Source organism: Siphateles boraxobius, unplaced genomic scaffold (genome assembly GCF_051911475.1).
Source record: "Siphateles boraxobius isolate OS27281-9 unplaced genomic scaffold, OSU_SipBor_1 77, whole genome shotgun sequence".
Lineage (NCBI taxonomy): Eukaryota > Metazoa > Chordata > Actinopteri > Cypriniformes > Leuciscidae > Siphateles > Siphateles boraxobius.
Window position 1 is genome coordinate 3158905 of NW_027509205.1, and position 27395 is coordinate 3186299.

General features: G+C 36.3%; 1 protein-coding gene, 3 non-coding genes and 1 pseudogene across 4 annotated transcripts; 3 read left to right on the plus strand and 2 right to left on the minus strand.

Moving 5' to 3' along the window:
- Positions 1–2094: 2094 nt before the first annotated feature.
- Positions 2095–2166, plus strand: trnae-uuc (transfer RNA glutamic acid (anticodon UUC)). Its single transcript has one exon. It is a non-coding gene; the product is annotated as a tRNA-Glu (tRNA).
- A 119-nt stretch (positions 2167–2285) lies between these two features.
- On the plus strand, positions 2286–2372 carry trnay-gua (transfer RNA tyrosine (anticodon GUA)). The gene is given in 2 exon segments: positions 2286–2322; positions 2337–2372. It is a non-coding gene; the product is annotated as a tRNA-Tyr (tRNA).
- Positions 2373–2487: 115 nt separating this feature from the next.
- trnae-cuc (transfer RNA glutamic acid (anticodon CUC)) lies at positions 2488–2559 on the minus strand. Its single transcript has one exon. It is a non-coding gene; the product is annotated as a tRNA-Glu (tRNA).
- Positions 2560–5238: 2679 nt separating this feature from the next.
- Positions 5239–16371, minus strand: LOC143725466 (uncharacterized; annotated as a pseudogene).
- A 126-nt stretch (positions 16372–16497) lies between these two features.
- Positions 16498–27273, plus strand: LOC143726063 (uncharacterized). Its single transcript, XM_077219048.1, has 4 exons — positions 16498–17248; positions 17363–17449; positions 25129–25815; positions 27067–27273. The coding sequence occupies exons 1-4, from the start codon at positions 16769–16771 to the stop codon at positions 27271–27273; spliced, it is 1461 nt and encodes a 486-aa protein (XP_077075163.1). The 5' UTR covers positions 16498–16768.
- The last annotated feature ends 122 nt before the right edge of the window (positions 27274–27395 follow it).

The following is a 27395-nucleotide window of genomic DNA, read 5'->3' on the forward strand; positions in this document are numbered from 1 at the left end:
AACAATGATGAGTACGTGAACAAGAATTTGTTATAAAACGCAGTGCAGCATGATAAACGCCATCCAGCCTTTTCAATAAATATGTAGACGCATGCATGTAAACAACATCACCATAGTCTAAAATAGGTAAAATAGTACTCTGTATTATTCTCTTTCTAGCTATAAAGGAAAAACATTTTTTTTCCCGAAAAAGAAAACCCAGTCTTGGTTTAAGCCTTTTCACCAAGTAATTAATGTGAACATCAAAGGCTAACTTCTGATCGAGCCATATTCCTAAATATTTATAAGTTGGTACTCTTTCTATATGTAAACCCTCAATAGTCAGAATAGGCATAACAGTAGACATAGAACGGCTACGTGTAAAAAGAATATACTTCGTTTTATTTACATTTAAAACTAATTTTAGTTTCAAAAAAGTAAGCTAAAAAGGATAAAAAGAATCCTTAAGAATTTCAATAGCCTGAGACACAGAGGATGCAGTGGAGTAAATAATTGTATCGTCAGCATAAAAATGTAGCTTTGCGGATTTTATTCCCTGCCCCAATTCATTAATAAAAATAGAAAAAAGAAGTGGTGCCAATAAAGAACCTTGCGGGACACCCTTCCTGACTATTACCATGGATGAGGTGTAATTATCTACAGCAACACATTGAGTTCTATCCGATAAATAATTTTTAAACCAACTCACAGCCGAATTATCGAGGCCAACACTTTTAAGCCTCCGTAACAGTAAAACATGATCCACTAAGTCAAACGCTTTTGTCAAATAAAAAAATAAGGCTGCACAATGTTGTCTATTATCGAGAGCAGTAATTAAATCATGTAGTAGCTGTTATCGTACTATGGCCCGCTCTAAATCCTGACTGAAATGCGTTGTAAATATCATGACTAAGTAGATATTCTTTCATTTGATCATTTATAATAGATTCAAAAACTTTTGCTAAAACCGGTAATTTAGAAATCGGACGATAATTATTCAAATCGGAAGGATCGCCTCCTTTTAATAAAGGCATAACCATAGCCGATTTCCAAGATGGCGGAATTACATTAGTGGATAGACTCAAATTAAAAATCGATGCAATAGGTTCGGCAATAATATCTGCTGACAATTTTTTAAAAATTGGTTCAATTTGGTCAGACCCACCTGATTTCTTACAGTCTAAATTTCGGAGTAGTTTACGAACTTGGGACGGCAATACAGGGGCAAAAGAAAATAAATCTGATTCACTATTAGTCAACTCATCAGTTCTCTGTTCATCAAGGACCAAGGAATTGTCTGTTATCAAACCAGCTGAAATAAAATGACTATTAAACGTATTAACAATATCAGCCTTGTCTGTAATCAATCTTTTATTACATTTTAAAACTTTTGGAAGATTAGTGGATGTATTTGATCCTATAAAAGATTTCGTTAATTTCCAAAATTTAGAAGGACAATTCATGTTATCATTAATCAGGTTTAAATAATACTGACTCTTCAAACTTTATATTAATTTTGTACACTTATTTCGTAATAATCTATATTGAGACCAGTCCTCCTCACCATTTCTTTTCTTTGCTTTAGACCAAGCCACGTTTCTTTGCTTAATAAGATTAGAGACGGATTGATTGAACCAAATATTATTTCTACCTCTCACCCGAAATCTACGTAAAGGAGCATGTTTATCACAAATTTCTAGAAAGATAGATTTGAAATAATCCCAAGCATCAACCACATCAGGTATAATTGAAACCAACTGTAAATCACTATTATATACATCATGCAAAAAAGCCTGTACATTAAAATTTTTAAATTGACGTTTAAGATTTGAATTAAGAATTGAGATCCCCAACATGTGAGGCCTCCATCTTGAAGGTTTTTGTAGCAGGCCCCTCATCTGACCCCTTCCTGATGTTGGCTCCAGGTCTGTTAATAGCATGAGAAAAAGTAGATGTCATCACAGGCCTCTGCCCAGTCGAAAACCAACACGTGCCGTGTAAGCATGAGGCAAATGAGAGCTCCCTCTGTTGAGCCTGATGAAATTGAATTCAGTAAACAATCCCTTCGGATCATTCCCATGTTCTTAAAGGGGACGGTCACACACTAAGAGAAGATCCCATATGGTCTAGCGGTCAGGATTCCTGGTTTTCACCCAGGCGGCCCGGGTTCGACTCCCGGTATGGGAAGATCGGGTTGTCTTTGCATCACTTAATCGAAACAACCAGCATGTATGTCTGTAGCAGTTTTAGCCAGTGGCGGAGATTCAGCAACCTGATATGTTGAGGTTCTGTCCCCAATCAGTGTGCCTTCGATAGCTCAGCTGGAAGAGCGGAGGACTGTAGGTGGCAAGTTGGCAATCCTTAGGTCGCTGGTTCAACTCCGGCTCGAAGGAGTTCTTTTTCACACATAAACTTTTCCTTGGCCCTGCTTCTCGACGAGGGCGTCAGCGCTTGAGTTCGTAGTTCGCCATTTTACAATCACGGCCGCCGGTGGTGGGCAAAATCTCATTCCCTGACCGGGAATCGAACCCGGGCCGCGGCGGTGAGAGCGCCGAATCCTAACCACTAGACCACCAGGGAAAGTCTGCTGACGACTTGCCCTCAAGCCTGGCTGTGGCCTTTACCCGATTTTGCAGCAAGACCACTAATACTTGTATTTTACTCCAGGAGAGGAGACGTCACCGACCCTGGCAAACTGACAAACTGTCACAGACTCTGTAGGAATATCCTAACAACACCACAACTTGCCATGTAAACAAAAACAATAAGATCGCCAACATGTGAGGCCTGTATCTCGAAGGTTTTTAAAGCAGTTTTTTGCAGACGTCTGTGGCCCTGGATCCCAGTTCTTCCACTGAGAAACTGTCACAGGCTCTGTAGTAATATCCTAACAACACCACAACTTAACATTTATTTTATTTTATTTCCTTTATTTTTCCAGGAAGGTCCCATTGAGATTAAAAGAAATCTCTTCCTCCAGGGAGTCCTGGCCAAGATGGCCACACTACAAATCACACACAAACACATATAAAACATTCCAGAAAGTCAGGGCACAACATTCATCATAAATCAAGTAAAACAACAGCATGATTCAATCATTGTATGCTGCAGTAAATTTTTTAATACATTCAAAGGAGGAATTGTTTCAGGAGGGACAGTAGCTTGAAATTCATTCCACAGCCATGGAGCATAGTAGGAGAAAGATGATTTACCATGCTCTGAATGTACCCTAGGTACTACTAATTTAATCCCATTAGATGATCTAGTGCTATAGTTCTTTCTACATAAACATAGAAGACTAGTAATGTAATTTGGAAGTCTACCCATCAATGTCTTTACAATAAATTCTAACATATGGGATTTCCTTCTTTGATATAAAGAGGACCAACCCAAATAGTTGTGCAGCAAACAATGATGAGTACGTGAACAAGAATTTGTTATAAAACGCAGTGCAGCATGATAAACGCCATCCAGCCTTTTCAATAAATATGTAGACGCATGCATGTAAACAACATCACCATAGTCTAAAATAGTACTCTGTATTATTCTCTTTCTAGCTATAAAGGAAAAACATTTTTTTCCCCGAAAAAGAAAACCCAGTCTTGGTTTAAGCCTTTTCACCAAGTAATTAATGTGAACATCAAAGGCTAACTTCTCATCGAGCCATATTCCTAAATATTTATAAGTTGGTACTCTTTCTATATGTAAACCCTCAATAGTCAGAATAGGCATAACAGTAGACATAGAACGGCTACGTGTAAAAAGAATATACTTCGTTTTATTTACATTTAAAACTAATTTTAGTTTCAACAAAGTAAGCTGAAAAGTATAAAAAGAATCCTTAAGAATTTCAATAGCCTGAGACACAGAGGATGCAGTGGAGTAAATAATTGTATCGTCAGCTTAAAAATGTAGCTTTGTAATGTATTCCCTGCCACAATTCATTAATAAAAATAGAAAAAAGAAGTGGTGCCAATAAAGAACCTTGCGGGACACCCTTCCTGACTATTACCATGGATGAGGTGTAATTATCTACAGCAACACATTGAGTTCTATCCGATAAATAATTTTTTAAACCAACTCACAGCCGAATTATCGAGGCCAACACTTTTAAGCCTCCGTAACAGTAAAACATGATCCACTAAGTCAAACGCTTTTGTCAAATAAAAAAATAACGCCGCACAATGTTGTCTATTATCGAGAGCAGTAATTAAATCATGTAGTACACTGCAAAAAAAGCCTTTCTTGAAACAATCAAGATTCACTTGAATCTAGTTAAAGTGAACTACAATCAAGCAAAAAAATCTGCCAATGGGGTAAGCAAAACTGACTTGATAAGAATTCTTGAAAATAGCATAAATATCTAATCACTGATAAATGCAATTGAATTGTAAAACTAGACAAAAATGCTTAAAACTATGCAGTTTTTACTTATTATAAAAATTGAATAATAAATAAATTTAGCGAAAATTGCATTAAAACTAGAACATTTAATCTTAAATCTAGTCACTAAAAAAACCCTGTTGGTCTTAAAACTAGACAAATGCTTAAAACTCTGCAGTTTATACTTATTATAAGAATTAAATAATAAAAAAATGTAGTGAAAATTGCATTAAAACTAGAATATTTTATCTTAAATCTAATCACTAATATACTGTTGGTCTTAATACTAGACAGACATGCTTAAAACTATGCAGTTTTCACTTTTTTTAAGCACTGAATATTAAGTCATTTTTCGAGAAGATTTCATTAAAACTAGAAAATGTAACCTTAAATTCAGCTATTTAGATTTTCTTTAAAACACGTGACCTGAAAATATTTGAAAATTCTTGAAACCACCCAATAAAGAAATATTGTACAAACATACATTTAAATAAATAATCAAACAACATATTCAGTTTTGCTGAACATTTATTAAAGAACATCCTCTTTAACAAATGGAGCATATAAAGCAGGATGAACTGATTCCTAGGAAGTGTCAGTGTCATAACATGGCACATCAACAACAAATGTTCTGCATAAAAAAGCTATGCCTCAGTCTGTAAGCTGCATACATTGTATAACCTCAAACAGCTTTAAACAGCAATTACTGAATTGATGTATTGCATTAATACAATTGATTCAAGAAACACTAATTAAAAAGCAGGGAAATCTCATAGTAGCACAAATCAAGTGCAAATATAATGGGGAACAAATCAAAAAATAAAAAACAAACAAATACTCCATCACTGCCTCAGCCATACAGGTTTTTAGAAGTATTTATTCAACAAACATCCATTCATGAATGGCCTTTTTATAAGAGGGGGTAGCATCCTGCTCATGGAGCACATCTAGCAGAACTTGTGTTTGCAACACAGACAAGAGTGTGGTAATACACTTGGGATAGGTCAGGTGGAATGCATAGTAATATGCCAGGAGGTAGAGAAGCCCCTCGTGGAGCAGATCTTTCTCAAAGGTTACAACTGGAGTTGTACCTACAACCACCATGCAGTTCTCCTCACCAACCAGCAAAACAGGACTAGAAAGCACACGCCGGTGGACGAAGGTATCAGTGTCCTCTGAGAGCTAGAAAACCAAATATATAAATACAGAATTTAGACTACAAACACAGCAAAAAAGGAAAAAAAAAGTAGTCAAGTCACCTTCATTTATATAGCGCTTTTAACAGTATAGATTGTTTCAAAGCAACTTTTATAAAAGCAACAGTTATAATAGGACATTACAGTAACAGAGATTGTTTTGGCTTTACAGCAGCTCTAGAATAAAGTTATTGTCCAGCTAAAGTTAGTTTTGATTGATTCACTTCCGCTTACACAACACCGTTTTAACTGAAAACAGAAAACTTTGATGTGTTGTGGCAGACCATTTGCGTCTGTTTGGTCAAGTAATGTTTAATGTCTCGTGATCGCGCGTCAGAGACCGATACAAAAGAGAATTAATTGTAGATTAAAGTCATTATTTTGTATTTTTGGCGCACAAAAAAATACTCAGCGCTTCATAACATTAAGGTTGAACCACTGTAGTCACTTGGACTATTTTAACAATGTCTTTCCTGCCTTTCTGGGCCTTCAAAGTGTTAATTAAATAGCTGTCAATGGAGCCGCCTTGCTAATAAATTAGTATTACTGAAGTAAAACTCACCGTAAGAACATGGAAAAGAGCCTCACTGATTGGGAACACTTTCTTGGGTACTGCAGAGCCAGATGGGAAGAGCAGTGGCAGGGCGGTAAAAACAGCAAAGGCATGTTCAACTAGTAAAAAAAAAAAAACACAAGAGAGGAGATCTATGTTGATATGCACTAAGACATTTAACACTTTATAATAAGTAAACAGTAATAAAGTACTTGCAAATCATTAGTAAACTATTAGTTTACAGTAAATTCATAGTTCATATATTGTAGTATCTACATTGTTAATATATTAAAGGGACATTGTGTAGGAATTTCTCCCATCTAGTGGTGAAATTGTATTTTGCATTCAAACGAATTGTGCTCTCCAGCGCCTCGCTTTTTCAAATGCGTGTTTCATCTACGGTAGCTGTTATGTACCAAAAAGCTATGACAGGATGTCTTCTAATGGCACTTCGTCGAGTTTTCCTTCGGGTGAACAGGTTTGTTATTTCAAACAAACTGCAACTTGACACAACGAACAAATGAATGTTACAGTATGAATAATAACAGTGCAATACAACCTTTTAAACTTGCCGGGGCCGTGAAGCGCCTCTCACTGCTCTGCTCCTCCGTTTCTGCTGCTTTCAGTCACGTGACACTGGCTCTGAATGAAAACGTGTTGTGGAAACGCATTGGCCTAGTACTTTTTGACCCTCTCTACTATTATAGTTTTTCAAGATGGCGGAACGACATGGAAGCCTCCGTGGACCTACCCGTCACATGTATACAAAGATAATAAATTCTTCGTTTACGAGGATAAGTCAGATCATTGGCAGAGGTATTTGTAAACCATTGAGGACATATTTATGAATAAAAATATTGATTTTAGATAATAAAATACCTAAAAAACTACACATAGTCCCTTTAATATGCTATAAACAAATAGTGAGTTCATTGTCACTGTAATTAACACAATTATTATTGTTTAATTAGCTCGTAGTAAAGGAATTTTCAATTGGTTATTAAGAAATGGTAAATGGAATGCATTTATATAGCGCTTTCAACAGACCCATGGCCACCTAAGTGCTTTACATATTGTCTCACATTCACTCATTCATACACCGACGGCGGTGTCAGCCATGCAAGGCACCATCCAGCTCGTCGGGAGCAGCGGGGGTTAGGCGTCTTGCTCATGGACACCTCCACACTTGGTCAGGTGGAACCGGGGATTGAACCAACGGTTTGTAGACAACCTACATGGAGCCACTGCCGCCCATTAGGTGTAAATAGTTCTTTAGATTGAGAATGGAAAATGTAACTAATTAAGTGCTTTAAACTAAGCTTTATTAAACATTAAATGCGTTCATATTCAGTGTTCCTTAAAATGTTTACAAATACATGTAAACCATAGAATACAAATACAATGAGCAGTTAACTAACTAATAGTTTGCAAATGATTTGCAAGTACTTTATTACTGTATTTATTATAAAGTGTTACTGAAATTAGGTGTGTGGGTATTATCTATAAAAAAAAAATCAATCAATAAAATAGAGCTTTACCTCCATTTAATGTCCTTGGAGGCTTCATGACTTTCTTCATGACACCATAAAACTGAACCTTGGAGTAGAAGGTCTCCCACCTGCCTTTCTCCTCAGAAATGTATTGGCAATTGTTTGGCTCAATGATTCTCCGCAGTTCATCCATTGTCTGAGAGAAATAATTATTGAAAGTTATAAGAATCATCAACCTGTATGTCTGCAATTAGGTAGATGATATGTTTTACATCAGTCTAAATTATGCTTCGGTGTACTCACATGGTCCAGTTCTTTGAAGCAAGGGGTATGCCTGTAAAATTTGTGTGGGTCTCTCTTGCTCCTTCACAGCATTTGAGTCAATAAAATTTCTTCTGGATTGGAACTCCAGGTCTAATAGATGAGTTACAGCAGCTTTGTTTGGCTTCTTTGCTTTGTACATTTCTCGTAGAGTCCTGTAATGTCGTACCTGTGTTTTCTGGCTGTCAAGGCTGTTGTCTGGACCATCTGCTATAATTCAGCCATATAATATAATTAGAATTTATCACTGAACAATATGCACAAAATCAACAATTCAAGAATGTATGCCACATAAAAATAAATAAGGCAGAATTAGGCTTACATATATTACCAAATATTATGGTATTATTTATTGCAAAAATTCTATACGTTTTTTAGTAAATTTTGATGTACATGCATGCTTCATCGATGCTGTCATTGTCTTGCCGTGGGGTGGTTGATTTTGAAGGTGGTGATAGATTAAGTGTTGATGCACTGGAATCAGCATCATAGTCACTTGCCACTGCAGCAGAAGGTTCTTCGTCCAGACGGGCTCTCTTGGAAGGAGGGTGTTTGGCCTTCACAGGACTTCGGATATTTGAAAGTCGCTTCATGAGCTTTTTGGCAACAGTGTCCTGTACAACAGAACAAAAGCATCAATGAACAGTTTTGAAACAATGTAAGCAGAAAAACATGCTTTAACTATAAATATTCAAGTAAATAAAGTCACTTACCCACTCGTGACTAGATCCAGTTGACTTATCTTTTATCATAGGGTAGTATTCCACTAACCGCTTTGCCATAGCAAGAACTTCATGTTTAGTGGGGTATTTGTAGTCATCTGAAGAGGCTCTTGCAATTGAGATCATATTTGTCATGGTATTTCGGATGAGCCGGCAGAAGAGTTCCTTTGATAAGGTGACTTCACCCTCTTTTCCAAGACGCTGCTGCTCAAAGTATGCGCGTCTCACGTGTTGTAGTTCACTATCAGTGAAGAGAACGTATTCTGGGCTGGGTAACTTCAAAAACTTTGAAGTACTGGGGTCATCTCGTTTTGAACTTTCATTATGTTCATCATCTGCTGATGAACCTTGGGCTTCAACAGGAATCGTGTGCCCCTAAAATACAAATGTATACTGTACATTAATCAGATCAGACAAAGTCATTTTATTTTCAGAACATCTCACTTATATGTGTAAGAGTTAATCTTTAACCACACCAACTTACATATGGTGTGGCTAAAGTACTGAAAATGTTATTTCCACTAACAGGTTAAAAATATCCAAAACACAAGTATTTTAAATAAAAATTACCTGTTCTTCCTTATGAGTCATAAGCCAAATGGCTTTGCGCCGCAGGAAGTGCTCAGGACCAGGAAAGAGATCTCGGATATCATCTCGTGAGAGAGTTGGTAAAATCTCTTCCCCAATGTTAGCAGCTTAGATTAGAACACATGTAAATATGTTAGTTAGCATAGCTCAGGTTTCTAAGCTTTATACTTTGTATGCAGAACTTTTCAGATATTGTAAAAAATATATCCACATCATTATAGCTATTTAGTTTACCCAAATAGAGAAATTTCTGTTTTGTAACATGGACCTAACAGGGCAGAAATATTAAATCTATGAAAATATTTGTGTATAAAAACAGGCAATAATGATAACATTTTCATAACACTTGACAATAAGGTTATTTTTAAAAGCAATAAACAGTTGTAGAGCATTTAACAACATTGGTTAATATTAGTACAAATGTTCATTGTAGTACAAATGTTCATTAGGGCTGTAATGTCCCAGTCGATTAGTCGATTAATTGGTCGATACGTTCTGGTTCAACTAAAATTCTGATTGGTCGATTTTTTGCGCGTTCATTTAATCAGTTTTGCCGCGCTCATTTCATCAGGGGGAAAGCACTAACTGCTAATGGGGGTGTTTTCAGAGCACCCCTTTTTCACAGGTAACAGTCTGTCTTCAGAACACCCCCTTGTTTTCACTTTTTTTTGGATTAGCCCAACCCACTGGAGAAGAGAGACAGATAAGTAGGCCATTGAAGGTTTGAGGCTGAATATTATTTATTTAATTGTGAGAGCGTTTAATAGTCAGTCTTCTTCTAACATGTCAACAACAAAGACATCGACAGTGTGGCAGCATTTTGTTAAAATTGATAACGGGAAAAAGATCGAATGCAAAGTTTGCAAGCAACAGTTTGCCTTCCACAGCTCGACGACAAACATGACATATCATCTAAAAGCGGTAAGCTAACTTGTCTGCGTTAGGTTGCCCTGTCTGTTTTGAGTAGGCTATTATGAACATATCGGAATTGGCGTATCAGTTATGCACTTTATTTCGTTTCTGCTCTTGATCTGGTTTGTTTAATAAATATTCTTGTTTTTATTAAAGTGGACATGCCTTTTGTGTTTATTAAGAGTAAAAGCTTTAAGTTAATAGTCTATTTGTCTCTCAGCCGCGAAGCTGAGCTCTGTGCGAGGACATGCACAGAGCGGCTGAAATGATTAACTGAATGACAGTTATAACTTATTATTATAACATATGACAAAAAGAATTGTCTAAATTATGTTGCATATTCCTCAACAGTTCTTGTGATATCACTAGTTGACAACATAGTACTATTTTCGGAAATCATAGGCTATGATATTGCGCAGGTGCACGTGATGCAACGCTGTCAGAGCCGACAGACTCGTGTGTCAGACTCATTCATTTCAGTGCAAAATAATTAGGTCACAAATGATTTAATATACTGCAAATAGCCTACTAGTTTTTTGTGTTTATTTATAATCCATTTAGGCGGACAACAAGTACTGCGCACAGTGCGCAGCTAATTAATTTAAGGTTTTTTTTTTCTAACGTCATTTTTAGTCGAAAGTTTCAGGACTTGTTTTTTCTGAGGTAAATGTGACCGTTACATGACATTGTTTACAAGTTGTTTAACTGACGTCTTTCCACGGTTGAAACACTGATTGAGCGTTTTCATGTGACATGATAAGGATTTCGATAAGTTGTTCTCTATCTTTTAACTCACTTTTAGATGCACTTTTCACAATGCTCATTCATGTTTATTTCGCGCTGTAACTGGTATTATTAAGGCGGAAGAGAAGATCATGCGCTCCGCGCTGCTGCTTTTCTTGAGCTGCGCCAGAGGGATCTCACGCCACAGCGCCAAAACGGTATTTATGTTTTTGAATTTAGTAATAAAATGGACGTAATTTGAAATTTGAGACTTTATTTCATATCAATAGTAACAAAGCACAAAGATTATTGCGATTTATTGGATGCACGTTACAATGTTCCATTCATTCATCAAATAAAAACAGGATGACTAATCGATTCTTGAGATTTAAGAATTGATATTGGTTCGTGAAAAAGAGAATCGATTAATATTGAGAAATCAATATTTTTTACCCAGCCCTAGTAAATAGTTAGGCTAATTCATAATTTATACAGCATTAATATACATTAATAAGAAGTTTATAAATACAGCTATAGGCAAAATGCTTTATTCTTGATTTATAAGCATATCTATTGTTTAATAATTGTATTTTCATACTTTATTAATGATCAATTTATAATTTCTAAACTAATACATTATTTACAAACCAGTTTTTTAAGAGTTGTCAGTGGTTCATAAGATCAGTTAGAATGTGCAAGTAAATGATTAATAAACTATTAAAAAGGTACATTTATACATATTATTATTTAGACATATGTGTTAATAAATGCTTTATTCTCATGAATTCCTAATGTAATTCATGGTTAATTCAGGTAGTTATAAAGCATTTAGTAGTGGTCAGTAGAGCCCAACCGATATATCGGTCTGCCGATATTATCGGGCGATATGAGCCTGTCGCAGATATCGGCGTATATGACGCAGATATGCCACCGATATGAACTTTTTTCAGAACATATAACGCGATAAAATGCTTGTAAATTGTGTAACTACGTAGTTTGTCCAGCAGAGCACGCTCCATTGTTTGCTACTGGCGACCCAGGTCACTGTGGTGACACCAGCCAACACTTCAGTAATGAGGTCTCTTAAGACACGGTGTAAGATGCGGGCACACATTAGCTTCCACTCCACTGACAAGGTATGAAACATGGCTCGCTAGCTAATGTAGCAAACGAGTATGATAAGCTCGTTGTAAGAGTAAAAGCCAGGGACATCGTTTGTTTACTTTATAGTGTCTCACCTGGTGACAACGTAGCGTTAAATCACCATTCAACAGACTCAAGCCACCACCACACTGCTAACTAGTTAGCAACTTACCTTTAAGACACCGCTTGTCTGCTGATGCTTGAACAAGACAAAAGTGACAAAAGACAGTTGAACCCATTATAATCAGTGATGTTGTTCACACTGGATGCGGCGTAAATTATATATAAGTATATATAATATACGCATAAATAATAATGCTACTGTATTATAATATTAGGGGTGGGAGATATTGACAAAAATTAATATCTCGATATTTTTTTTCAATATCTCGATATCGATATTCAGACGATATTTTTGCAATCCTTCAAAGAAATGTGTGCAAACTGGCAAAGAAGGTCCAGTTGGTCTTTTGACTTGCTGCATTTGACCGATTATTGTATAGTATTACTAGTACATAAAGATATTAGACATTATTGATTTAAAGACTCCTAAGGCTCTGTCACTGCGGGGATCTCGCATACTCCGCTCTGCGGGGGGAAAAATAAAAACAACATTTTTTAAATAATAACATATTATTCAATAAAGTCTTTATTGTTCTTTTATATTTTTAATAGGGGTGTAATGGTTCACAAAATTCACGGTTCGGTTCGATACGATACAGTGGTGTCACGGTTCGGTTCGATACGATACAGTGGTGTCACGGTTCGGTACGTTTTCGATACAGCAAAAATAAAGAAATGCCATAGAAATTTCCTATTTATTAAAAGAAAAATTATTTTTAAATAAGTGTGAATTTTCCTACATCTTGAAACTTTTAGTTTTATAAATGGGGGTAATGTTTTGGTCATCACATTAAAAATAACATTAAAATAACATATAACATTTGAGTTTTGAAGTGCTGGAAAAAGATATGTGACGTACTTGAAAATATTTTAATATTCCTGCCAAACTTCCATGGTTACAAGTTAGTGTTACTACATTAAATCCACGGTGAATGATCTGTGGACTTAAAACCTATTCATTCATGGAACAATGTTTCTCCTGGTTTCCAATGTTTTTCCTGGTTTCGTTCTCCAACGTCAGCGCTGTTTGATCCGTTAATAACGGAGAAATTGTTACGCTTCTCACTAGATCTCGCAGCGATGTTATTACTTCAGTGGCGAATTCAAATGCTTTGTTTACTGGATCTCTTATGTAGTAACGGTGTCGCTTAATCACGATCGGCTCGCGCTGCACTGACATTCGTCCGAAATGATAATCTGTGCGTGAAGCACAAAACAATGAGTTTCTTTCCGCTTTCATTACATTTGCCATTTGATGTTGCGCAACGTTGTGGTGTTCGCTCTAGCGCGGATTTTGGTCGGCAGGAAAAATGGTCCAACCACCGGAATGGTTCGGTTTGTAATGCGTACCGAACCGATCTCTTGGGAAAATGTATTCCATCTTTTGGACTCATTATACAACGCAATTTTCTAATGATGCAATCACGAAGCTCGCCACTTGAGGGCGCCACAGACATTTAAGAAAAACTTTTTAACTTCAGACTGCATTTTTCCGCAAACCGCATATTTTGCGTTTTCTAGCAGCTATTTTATTAATCGTACATCGGCTTTACTCTTTACGTTTTTGGATTGTTGCTTCAACCTAAGAAACGTCATAACACACAGGTAAGAACTTCGTAGTTGTATTGCAAATATAGCAGCTTACTCTTCTGCAATTGGAACGATCGTGATTTTGTACAAAAAAACCCCCATAAAATACAGTCAAACAAACCCCTACAGTATTAAAATCGCTACATATAATATTTTAGAAGGTTATAGTGTGCATTATTTGTTTTCTCTTTAACTTCCTTCAGATCTTTTCATGTTCGGGGGGTCGGATTGTACAAATTATGAAATATTCGATATCCCAACTTTGCATATCGTTCAGACAACAATTTGGATATTATCGTCTAAACGATATATCGCCCATCTCTATATAATATACACATAAATAATATCGGCCAATATATCGTTATTGGGCTTTTTATACTCCCTAATATCGGTATCGGGCCCCAAAAATCCATATCGGTCGGGCTCTAGTGGTCAGTTAACTATTTTTGTGAGCTCATCTAAAGTGAGGACTAGTTAAGCCTCCTAAAGCTTTTACAAAATAGTTTTAAAGGCTCTCAGTTATCTTCCTAAGTTTAGGTTCTCAATCCTGGACCTGGGGACTCGCAGCTCTGCACAGTTTGTACTCTCCCTCATTTAACACACCTAACTCAGATCATCAGCTCATAAGGAAAGAGCTCTATGAACTGAACTGGGTGTGTCAGATAAAGGAGACATATAAAATGTGCAGAGCAGTGGGTCCCAAGGACCAAGATTGAAAAGGAAACAAACACAACACAGAGTAAAACACGTCTATGTTCTGTATCACTCGTGTTGTGTTTGTTTCCTTTTACTGTTTAGAAGATAACTGAGCCTTTAAAACTCTTATGTTAATAAAGCTTTCATTAAAGGTGGGGTATGTGATTCTCTTTTTTGTCCATTTTTTCAAAATAACTTGAAATCCTATTCCTAACCCACTTACAGCCACTGATTTAGAAGCACTGAAATGAAAATTAAGCAATTTAATCATCTGTGGAACGGGCAGGACTCGAAAAACTCCAGCCAATCATTTCCAAGACCACCTAGAATCATTGGACAGTAAGTTCGTCAATCAAACGGTCGCACCATACCCCCCTCCCCCCAGCGCGCGTGACCCCCTTTGTGCGCATACTCAAAGCTCGTGACGCATGCGCATCTCGTCAGTAAAGCCGGTTCCATGATTAGTAGTAAATCGTCATTACAATCTCTCACGCATCTGAGTTTTCGCTCGTGCATGATTGCGCCTCCATGTTCTTCGAATGGGTGGAGTCAGGGCCAGCGTTGGAGGAAAGAAGGTAGGACCATTTGAATTGTGTATTTTCAAAATCTGCCGGTCGTTTTCCAAATCACATACCCCACCTTTAACACAAATGTCTAAATAATAAAAATTTAAATTGTTTATTAAAGCATTTATTAACACACTGAGTAACTGTTACTAGGCCTATATGTCTAAATAATATGAAATGTACCTTATGAACCACTGACAACTCGTAAATAACTGGTTTATAAATAATGTAATTTAGAAATTATAAATTAAAAATTAATAAAGTATGAAAATACAATTATTAAACACATTAAATATATGCTTATAAATCAAGAATAAAGCATTTAGCCAATATCCGTTTTTATAAACTGCTTATTAAAAAAAAACTTGCATCATAATTAAGTGATTGTCAAAACATTTGGTAACTAAAGAGAATTTTAGACAACTGAGAGTTTAGTGACAACTGCTACATGGTAAAATAACTGGTAAGCTACTGTTTTCTTATTGCTGACACAAATTTCAAGATTTCAATTCAATTCTTGTGATTTGATTTCGATCTTTATTCAATATCGATTAATTTGGATAAATTAAAAATACTTTATTAAAAATAACAACTATATAATATAATATATAAATATAATGTATTTTTTTATTACAATAACAATGTTATAATATTTTAACGATATAGGTAAACAAAGTTATAAATGAATATGTAATATAGTGCATATATTTAGCAAAATATTCCTCTCTATAGCCAATTTTTCAAGCCAACCAACGTGCTACGGTCATTACACGGCATTCCTGAGGTAACTTATGTTACATGTAACATTATGTGACATATTGTTCTCATTGACGTCTTTCCACGGTTGAAAAAACACTGATTGATAGATATTATGTATGAGGCATACACATTTCTGTAAGTTGTTTATCTTTCAACGTACCTATTGTCCATTCGTGTTTATTTACTATTAACTAGATATATTATTCGGTTCACGTCCCGCTTGAACTGAGGCACTAAGTTACTACAACAGCAGTCTGTCACGTCACATTTACAAGCGCCAAAACAGTTTTTATTGTTTGAATTTCGTAATAAAATTGACAGAATCTGAGAGCTGATGATTCGTTTCATATCAAAAGTAACCTGCTCTGTCTTGTCTGCCTGTGTCAGTGTCCTCTTCGCGATTTTTCTCTGTGTGAGAAAATGAATGTGGGGCGAGAGCGTGCTGAATGCGTCAGAGTTTGGCGTCAGCTAATTTCATTCCGTTACAAATTGTTTCCAGTAGGAAGTATTTTCGATAACAATTCAATTTCAAATACACAGAATGACCAATAAAGGAAACTTGCAACACATTTTTACAAATGACTTCCCTTTAAGAGTGGAAATCGCAACATCATCGAGTCCATCCATGGTGAGAAACTGGCGGGAGGAAGTGCCAGTGTGTGCCACTGACTGACTTCGTTTCCTTGCTCCTCATTCGCTGCAGCTGTCGCGTTGATTGCGCATGCGTATTACAAAACGTTATGCGTCACAAGATCAATGCGCGCGCGGTTCTCTTCCTCGTCCTGTGTTGTACGTGTTAGTTTGGCACGTTGGTTGCGGAGGAAAGATACATTTAGGATACGATTTTAGACTCAACTCTTCGGTTTTATCTGAGGTACAAAGCTTGCTTTAATTTCACCGGAAACAATGATTTGGCGCTGCGTCATTTGTTATGTATTTGTGGCTCTTTCTCTCAAATCTTTATTGAGTCACATCAATTTTGCACATAGTCGTAGTCCAGATTTCCGCCTGATTTGTGGAATAGATGGGGTGCACTAAAGAGTACAGAGTCTACAACTCTTTTTGGTATCACATCAGACGAACACACTCACAATATCTAGATGGCGTGGGTAGAAGCAGATCACATCGGAGAGAGAGGTCAGCCAGTGAACCTAGAAGAACGATTAACAGCAACAATTTGTGGGCATATAGTGGACCAACGGCGGTGGATACTCAGGATACTCGCAACTCAAGTAACAGTTCGGATAATGAAACGACATTGGGAAGTAATGTGGATCTACAACCCTCTCTTGCTGATCCTGTGGAACATTTTGGTGATTTTGATGCGTTTGACACTGGTGAAACAGTATTCGCTGGCTTAAACAGTAACACCGTTTTACAGTCGCCTCAAAACCCAGACCCACATGATGTACCGAATGAAACTTCAGATTCGAATCCCTCTCTACTCGGTCAAAACAGGCCTTCAGATGACTCCTGTTCTTCACGCTTCCCCCAAGAAACCACGGTAAATTAATAACTTAGTTATTATGTTGTTAATATCATTACAGTAGCAGTAGTCTCTTATGTAACTATTATACATTCAAGTATTTAATATTTGTAATGTTTTTTTCGTGTTTAGAATGATGAATTATCAAGTGATGATGTGCTATCCAGACATGCCACTTCTATTGTGATGACTGCTAGAGAGAAACATCATCTCTCACAGGTAAGTATCAGTAAAAGAAACAGCTTGTGTGTGTGCATTTAAGACCCATAACGTTTTTGAAAGAAGTCTCTTATGCTCAAGCCTGCATTTATTTGATCAAATATACAGAAAAAATATAATAATATAATATAATATAATAAAAAATATAATGTTCAACCCCGTAAGATCTTCGTTCATCTTCGGAACATGAATTAAGATACTTTTGATTAAATCTGAGAGCTGGATCACTCCTCCATAGGCTTCTTCAGGGATTGAACTTGCAGGCCCCGAAAAGTTATTAAAGACATTGTTAAAATAGTCCAAGTGACTACAGTGGCTCAATCTTAAAGGATTAGTTCACTTTTTAAAAAACTTTTGCTGATAATTTACTCACCCCCATGTCATCCAAGATGTCCATGTCTTTCTTTCTTCAGTCGAAAAAAAATTAAGGTTTTTGATGAAAACATTCTAGGATTTTTCTCCATATAATGGACTTCATGGGGTACCAAACGGTCCAAGGTCCAAATGACAGTTTCAGTGCAGCTTCAAATGGCTTTAAACGACACCAGACGATGCATAAGGGTCTTATCTAGCGAAACGATCGGTCATTTCAAAAATAAATAAAAAAGTTTGTTTAAGCACAAATGCACGCCTTGCTCTGTTCTGTGATGCACGTTCGTGACTCTCCTGGTCGAACTTCAACGAACGAAATGACTCGAAAAAAGATTTGTTAATTTTGAACTAGTCTTTTTTTCGAGTCATTTCGTTCACTCAAGGCATTCAATGAACGAAATGACTCGAAAAAAGATTTGTTCATTTTGATGAACGAGTTCGAACAGGAGAGTCACGAACGTGCATCACAGAACAGAGCAAGGCGAGCATTTGTGCTTATAAAACTTAAACTTTTTTATTTATTTTTGAAATGACCGATCGTTTCGCAAGATAAGACCCTTATGCATCGTCTGGTGTCGTTTAAAGCCATTTGAAGCTGCACTGAAACTGTCATTTGGACCTTGGACCGTTTGGTACCCAATGAAGTCCATTATATGGAGAAAAACTCCTAGAATGTTTTCATCAAAAACCTTAATTTCTTTTCGACTGAAGAAAGACAGACATGGACATCTTGGATGACATGGGGGTGAGTAAATTATCAGCAAAAGTTTTTTAAAAAGTGAACTAATCCTTTAAGTTTATCAAACGACGAGAATACTTTTTGTGCGCAAAAAACAAAAATAACGACTTTATTTCAACTATTCATTTCCTTCTCTGTGGGCGTCGAGTGAGTTCACTTGTGTAAAAGCGTAGAGCTTCTGTTGTTGTACGTCACACACATCACACACATGACCAGCGTCGGCCAATAGTGAGCCTACGTGTGACGTAGATTTACGCTATTACACTAAGTTAACTGACTAGAGGCCCACAGAGAAGGAAATGAATAGTTGAAATAAAGTCGTTATTTTTGTTTGTTTTTGCGCACAAAAAGTATTCTCGTCGCTTGATAAACTGAAGATTGAGCCACTGTAGTCACTTGGACTATTTTAACGATGTCTTTAATAACTTTTCGGGGAACAAGTTTCAATCCCTTAGAAGCCTATGGAGGAGTGATCCAGCTCTCAGATTTAATCAAAAATATCTTAATTCGTGTTCCGAAGATGAACGAAGGTCTTACGGGGTTGAACAACATGAGGGAGAGTAATTACTGACAGAATTTTAATTTTTAGGTGAACTATCCCTTTAAGAACTTTTGTAGTTTTAATAAGGATTAGACTATATTTAATTATATATATATATATATATATATATATATATATATTATATTTTATTATATATATATATATATATATATATATATATATATATATATATATATATATATATATATATATATATTTAATTTATGCAGTGCAGACTGTTTGATAACTTTATTCAATTTCGGTAGGCTATATGTCCTAGGTCTACCTGTTAGACAGGAAGGGCACAGGTAAATATGACATTTTATTTTTTTACTATTGTACTATTAAGACAAATAAGTTTGCAGTAATGCAAATGTCAATATTTCATTTTGTAAAAAATATTATTTTAATTTGAAAACGCAGTGCATTTAGTTGCTGTTTCTAGTTTGAGTTGAGAAATACACATTTCAGAATTATCACTGATCTGTGTGTGCATTTTACTTGAGAACCAAGTAAGTTCACTCATGAAACCATTTGTTTATTATATTGCAATCGCAATATTGAACTCAATAATCGCAATATGACATTTTCCCCAAATCGTGCAGCCTTATTTAAGGGTGGAGAAACATCTCTCAGACTTGGCAGTTGTCATTGGCGTTGTGATCAGGATACGTAGGAGTTTCATTGTTTCTGTGAGCACACATCGTTTAAATTATTCCTGATTATAAATGTGAAATGTGACTGCACCTCCGCACAAAAATATGACTGCTCCGAAGTCGGAATTGACCGTTCGCAAAGACCTGCCCCCTTTAGTTACTGTTACTATGTCCGACAAGCCACGCCGTTCCCATTTTACACCATGTTCTCATGCAGTGAAAAATACATCGCGGATCAGAGAGGACATTGACAACGCGCTGACAGACAGGACGACCAGGTTACTTTTGATATGAAACAAAGTATCAACTTTCAAATTTGGTCATTTTTTTAAAGCCATTTAAACGATAAATACCGTTTTGTGGCTCTTTATTGTGTCTGACCGATCGCAGTAACGCCTCATTTAAAGCTGCTCGTGAACCGATCATCTCTTCCTCCTAGTTAATTTATAGCATCAAATAAACATGAGTGAACATATGAAGGAATGTTGTCTTAACCGTGGAAAGACGTCAGTACACTCCGTTTTTTAAGTTCAAATCCTCCAACGTTAATCTACTAACTCTCCTGACTGCTTTGTCGGACAAAAATGGCGGATTCAGCGAATGGTGGATTATGATTGGTCAGATCGCCTGTCAATCAAAGTCCATGCGAAGGGTCAATTGTCACAAATCAACGAGAGCTCTGTTTGGAGACGTTGTTGATTTTACATAGGGTATGCATCAACAGCCCTTTTCAATTTTTCTTTAGAAAAGTCATTTGACAATTCACAAAAAAGCATGTTGTAGAACAAGATCGCAGCTGACAGATGCCCTGTGAAATCAAATCTGCCTTTGGCATTGGCTATTACAGTGACACAAACTTCAAATGCGATCTGTTGTAAATTGGGTATGCTCTTTCGTTTAGACTGCATGCCACTATATTTTATGCAAAGAGATGGTACATCATCATCACGCATTTTGCCAATAGAATCCACAAAACTTCTTGTGACTCTGTGTGCCTCTACTGCGTCAGTTCCTCGCTTTTGAAGCTATGCATAGAGGATGTCAACGTGGGGCATGACTAAATGAAATGGATCCAAGAAGAAATTTTAGGCTCTCTTATAGTAACCAAGGTTTTTTCCTGGCTCAAAATGAGGCGGTGGTGGTAAAATCCTGATCATGTATATTAATAATAAGATAAATAAATCTATTTATTTATAGATAAATAAATATCTATTTTATATTTATAATATCCCCCCCCCCCCATTACTATTAAAAATAGTTTTTAATATTAAAATCTATTATTTTGCCATGTTCTGTTGGGCAAGAACACTCTTATTTTGTCTTGTGTTCTGTATGACACGTGCACATCCGCCCTCCCGAAGTCATAACCTCTCTCAGCTTGAATGTTTAAACTGATAAGACTTAAAAAGAAGCGAAAATTATCAACTTTAGTTACGATGCAATGCTGGCCCGATTGTGCAAGTGACAATTCTGTCATGTCCCGATTCCTAAATGCGAGTTTAGTTTCGACACTTGTCTTGTCCAACACATTTTGAGAGACCGAGAGAGAGAAGATGCTGCACGCAGATTTGATTTTATAATATCCGTGGATTAATTTAGGCTACTCGTACAATATACTTGCTAAAGTGAATCAATATCAATATTTTCTGCGTGAATTATTAAAATACTTATTGATGTATCTGTTATATTATTTATTTTAATAGTTCAAAAAGTACAATAAATGTAAAAATTTCGATTTTTAAAGAATTGTTGAAAGGTGTCTTTTTAATAAATGCAACACGTTCCCAAAGTCATGAAATAATCGTGTTACATAATCGCAATTTCAATACTGACCAAAATAATCGTGATTATGATTTTTTCCATAATCGAGCAGCCCTAATATCTGCATCTAATCATCACATTACAATTATTCAAATTCTCAGTGTTAAGCATGATAATATGGTAAAATATCACACTGAAGTAGGCTGCTTTAAAATAACATTTATTTAAAATAAAAGTTCTTCTTTTGGCAAAATGACATCTCCTTGATAGCCTAAACCGAGGCTTTACTCCCTTCAAACTTAAATTGTTACCGTTTCATTACATCACTGTTGGAAAAATCTCTTATCAGTATAAGTTTTTTACCTTTTATAAAGGGCATTTTTTTCCCTAATTTCATTAAATGTATGCTCTATCTTTCAGGTAAAATTGAAACCGTGCAGCTTTGTTACCGTCAGTATATTATTATCAACTATAGTCTATCAATCGCCACTTACATTAAATTAAATAAAATCAGAATCATCCTCACGGTTTCAGTGATTCCCTAGTTATTTTTTATTTTATTTTTTAATTTATATTGAAATTAGTTTTAATCAGGGCATTTATCTGGTTGGGCAAGTACAATTCTCTTTCACTTGTCCCTTAAAAAACACACACGTGTCCCGGACAAGCGTTAATGTCGAGCTCTGATATGTTTTCCTTGATTTCCTTGAAGAGAATTACGTTGTTGAAAATGAAAGTAAAAGAGTGACGCACGTTCATTGCGTTTTACCGTAATGAGAGTTCCGTGTCTTTTATTAAACTCAACACATTATAATGATTTATCTGTCAATTACGATTAATTGTAATGTTATGTTTTTATTACTTGCCCCGCCGACCCGTGGATTATGGTCCGCGCAGCACTATCAACAAACTATACGGTTTGAGAATGGACACAGGCCGGGAACCCGCAACTTAACTGTCACGGTGGAAAAAGTGTATCTGAGCATGTGACTGTCTGTTCGGTATTTGTCGAGAGCCGGAGGCTGCACGAAACTTGACGGAGGCGGCCGCCTCATAATTCTCTATGCAGGAAAAACCCTGGTAACAATCAAATCCTCGAGATGACTGGATAGATTCAGAACATTCCAGAAGAATGGCTTGATTTTCATAGACAGCACGTATTTCATCCAGAACTGCTGTTCTTTTTGGCAATCTCAAAAAAAAAAAGACGAAAAGCCACCAAGATCAGAGAAGAAATATTGGACAGGTGCCACTACGGACACAGCTTGCTCCATTATCGAATTTAATTGGTGTGCATAGCAATGCACAAAATGTGCATTCGGGTAAATGTCCTGCACTTTCTTACGCACTCCTCCAGATGCTCCTCATCACACTAGCCCCATCAAATGTTTGTGCAATGAGTCTCCCCTTGTCAAACTCGCTGTCAGGAGAGCAAACTACACATAACTGCTCTAATAGCACCTTAGAGATCGAGTCGGCATCAGTGGGACCGTCCATTGTTTTAAAACAAAAAAAAATCGCTCTTTAACAGTGTTAGCGGGGTCAATATAACGGAACACTACTATAAGTTTAACTTTCCAGTAACTCATTCTGAATGGTTTTAGAGGTACATCTAAAAACAGTGGTGCATTCAAGATGTTCCTGCATGATACTGTCAAGGGAAGCAACAAGATCCACAAGACCTCTAAAAACACCAGGATTGTCGAAGGTTTCCTTGATGCGTTTGCTTTACTGACAGACTCATAAGCTTTGCTGACGCGGAATGATATAGCATTGTCCGGAACTACGTTCACGTAGCATAAAAACAGACGGGGCAGTCTCCTATCTGCCCATATGGCTCTCAATTACAGCGTGCTGCATTTCCATTTTTCACCACAGATTTACATTGGAAAAATGCAGGGCGCTGTTGAGCTTGGGAGGGCTTAGAGACCCGCTGCCCCACTTAGTGCAATGACTGCAATCATTAATATAGCCAACCTGTCAACCCAAGCCATTCATTAAATTTCAACATATCCATCTCACTTTATGACTTAAAATAGCCTAGAAACTCATAAATAAATGATGAACATATTTACGAGTTAGAATTTTAAGATTGATTAAGTTTATCTAGAGTTCTATGTTTTCAAGTGGTTGAATATTGCCCATACTGTGGCCCAACTGCTCCAGTCTTAAGTGTCACATGATCCCCTAGGATCTAATATGCTGATTTATCAATGTTGGACACAGTTGTGCTGCTTCATTATTTTTTTTATAACCTGTGATACTTTTTTTAAATATTTTTGGATGAATAAAAAGTTAAAGAACAACATTTATTAAAATCGAAATTGTTTGTAACAAAATACAGTACCGTTCAAAAGTTTGGGGTAAGTTTTTTCTTTTTGAAAGAAATTAATAATTTTATTCAGCTGTTGATGAGGCTATTTAATGGATGTTAAATTGATTTTTTTTTAAAGTGATAGTAAAGACTCTAGATTTCTATTTAGAATAAAAATGAATGTTTCCAAACTTTTACTAATATATATATATCGTCGCTGCCCGATGAAACTCACGTATGTCCAAAACTGTTATTTTTCAGGAAGTGAAAAAAACACTAATTTCAAAAGCAGTTGAACGTATCGTTGCATACTTGGTACGGCATCTTTAAATGTAACCATATTCTTGCCAGTGTAATGATATAATCCAAATTTGACCAAAATCGAGTTTAAATGGACATGCGTGCATGTTTTACAGTAACGGTGGTCGATACGCGTTCTTCCGATCATTAATTAGAATGACCAAGTCGCGTTTCATATTGACAGATGAATAGGCTACGCTCAGTTTATTAAATAGCCTACGTCTCAGTTTATTAAATACGCTCAGTTTATTAAATAGCCTACGTCTCAGTTTATTAAATACGCTCAGTCTATTAAATGTCTCTTGCAAACTATGAAGGGACAATGAATCAATACACTGACAGGGCAAGGCTAGACTGATACTTTGTTTGCACTAGTCCTACCGTAATTTTGTGAATATATATATATATATATATAATATAACTTGAGAACAGTTGTCAAAAACAAACGTTTGCTGATACTTTACCTCACAGTGTTATTCGGCTATCCAATGCTGAGCTTCCAGAGACGCTTAAGATGAAACTTCACGAGACCGGCGAAATCCCTCCACAGGGTGGGAGATACGCGGCGTGATTGACAGTTTTGACACCAAATGTATATACGTGAAAATCAGTAATCAGAAAATCAGTTATGATTTCACAACTTTTCATTGGTCATTTAGATAACGTGAAGCATTCTGTGTAAGGAAATGAACCTGGACATTCTATCCGTCGAAAAATCTCAAAATCGGCAAAATGGACATACGCGGTTTTCATCGGACAGCGACTATATATATATATATATATATATATATACTCCTGTTTTTTATTTTATTTTATAAATACAGTATACCTTACAAAATGCCCCATTAATTATAGCTCTAAAATTAGTATGGGCCACTATTAAAACTGTTAAAAGAACTTGCTGAGACACACTAATGATCCATCATTGTTCTCATTCAGTGATGTTGTAATGTTCAATGTGTATTTCCCTGCTAATTAATGTTCTTTTTTTTTCAGAGCGGTGTGAATGATGTTGTGGCAGCGGTTCAAGAGTATCAAGCTCAGTTACTGAACAGCTTGAGGAGTCAGCTACAAACAGTATTCCACAGACATGCAGGAAGTGAACTTCAGCAAGAAGCTTTGGGACTCTTTGACTCCTTTAAAGATCCATTTGCTGCAGTTTCAACATCATATAGACAGGACAGTGTCATAAAAGAAAGATTCAATTTTGTGGAAGCAGAAGAGGTTTCAGTTGGATCGGCAGTATGTTGTCAGAAAAGAGATAAACGAAGAGATCTCGCCATAAAAATGAAATGTTTCCATTATATACCCCTGATAAAGAGTTTAAAACAATTACTGTCTCATCCAAAAGTCTTTGCCATGATAAATGGTGGATCCCAGAAATGCAGTGGTGGATATTTTTATGACATCATAGATGCTGAACTCATGCTGTCACACCCTTTATTTTCTTCTAGACCCTCTGCTTTACAGATAATCCTTTATTCGGATGAAATCGAAATTTGCAATCCCCTTGGGTCTCATGCGTCAAAGAATAAATTGCTCATGTTTTACTACACTTTGGGAAACATTAATCCAAAGTACAGGTCAAAATTAGCTTCAATCCGCCTTCTTGCCATTGCGAAGCAAAGTGAACTCTCAGAATGTGGAGTTGATGCCATATTGGCAAGATTGCATGAGGACTTGGTAAAGCTATATAATGGGGTGAAAATTCATCTTGCAAGTGGTGAACATGAACTATATGGAGCAGTGGTTTCCATTTGTGGAGATACTTTAGCTCAACATGAGTTGTGTGGATTTAAAGAGGGCGTGGGCTTTGCGTACAGTAAATGCAGACATTGTGAATGTTCTTTTGAGGACATGCAAATGTTTTTTAATGAAGATAACTTTGAGCAAAGGACACTAGAAAGACATATTCGACAGTGCAGTGACATTGAGAAAGCCAGCACTGAGTATCTCAGGAACAGCCTTAAAACTACATACGGAATAAACCGAAGGAGCAAAGTAATGGATTTCCCTGCCTTCAATTTGATCCAACAAACACCTCAAGATATAATGCATGTCATTCTTGAGGGCATTGCTCCTTTGGAAATTAAGTGTATGTAGAAACAATTGGTTCTTTTGGGACAACTTGACCTAGATGTTTTCAATGCTGATATCATTGGTTTCCCATACTCTCCACAAGATACTAGAGATAGGCCTAGCCCTATTGCGTACAGTACATTAGCTTCCAATGACAACAAACTGAAACAGTCATCAGGTCAAATGCTTGTTTTACTCAAAATATTGCCATTTCTGTTGGATGTGATTAGAGGTACTGCTTATTTTTCATTCATTCTTGAGCTTCTGGAGATTGTTCAAATTTTGTTTTCACCTGTTATTTGCCTTGAGACTATTGACAAGTTGAAAGTACTTATTGAACAGCATCTTAAACATTTTAAGGACCTTTTCTCAGAGAACAACATTACACCTAAACAACATTACTTGATTCATATTCCATCCCAGATTAAACTGTTGGGACCAATGCTACGTCACATGTGCATGAGATTCGAATCCAAACATTGTTTTTTTAAAAAATGGGTTTCAAATGTAAATTTCAAAAATGTCTGTAAGTCCTTGATTAAGCATAACCAAACGTTTGAATGCTGTCAGAATGTAAACAGTTCCGACCACCCTATTTTTACCAGTGAATGTGTATTGGGACCAGTATCAGAAGTAAAAAACATGCCATATTTAACAGGAAAAGTAAGGGACTACTTTGGAGTTGATCAGATAAACCATGCAGTGTCTGTGAAGTGGATTACTTTGAATGGAAACAAATACATTCGTGAAAAATCATTACTTGTGTGTATGGCAAATGCTAGTAGCCTACCTGAATTTGGACTTGTGAGGAACATATTTGTCAAAAATTCATCTTTGTATTGTTTTGAGTGTCAGATGTTCAGTACAGTCTGTTTTGACAGAGACTACATGTCTTATAAAATTGAGGTTCCCAACCTGGCAGAGGCAACTGAACTGGTAAATGCAGACAACCTTGTAGACTTCACACCGTATTACAGTTTCAGTCACAGGGACATTACATATGTCCCTATGAAGTATTACCTCAGAGATGTGATTGAATTACATAAAGCCTCAAATGTGTGAGAAAGTTATGGGTGTTTTCTATAAATTGCATACTATTTTAGCTGTATAATTTTTTTTTTTTTTTTCATTTATCATTGTGATGTTTTGGAATATTCTTGGTTCAATACAAGCTAAGCTCAATC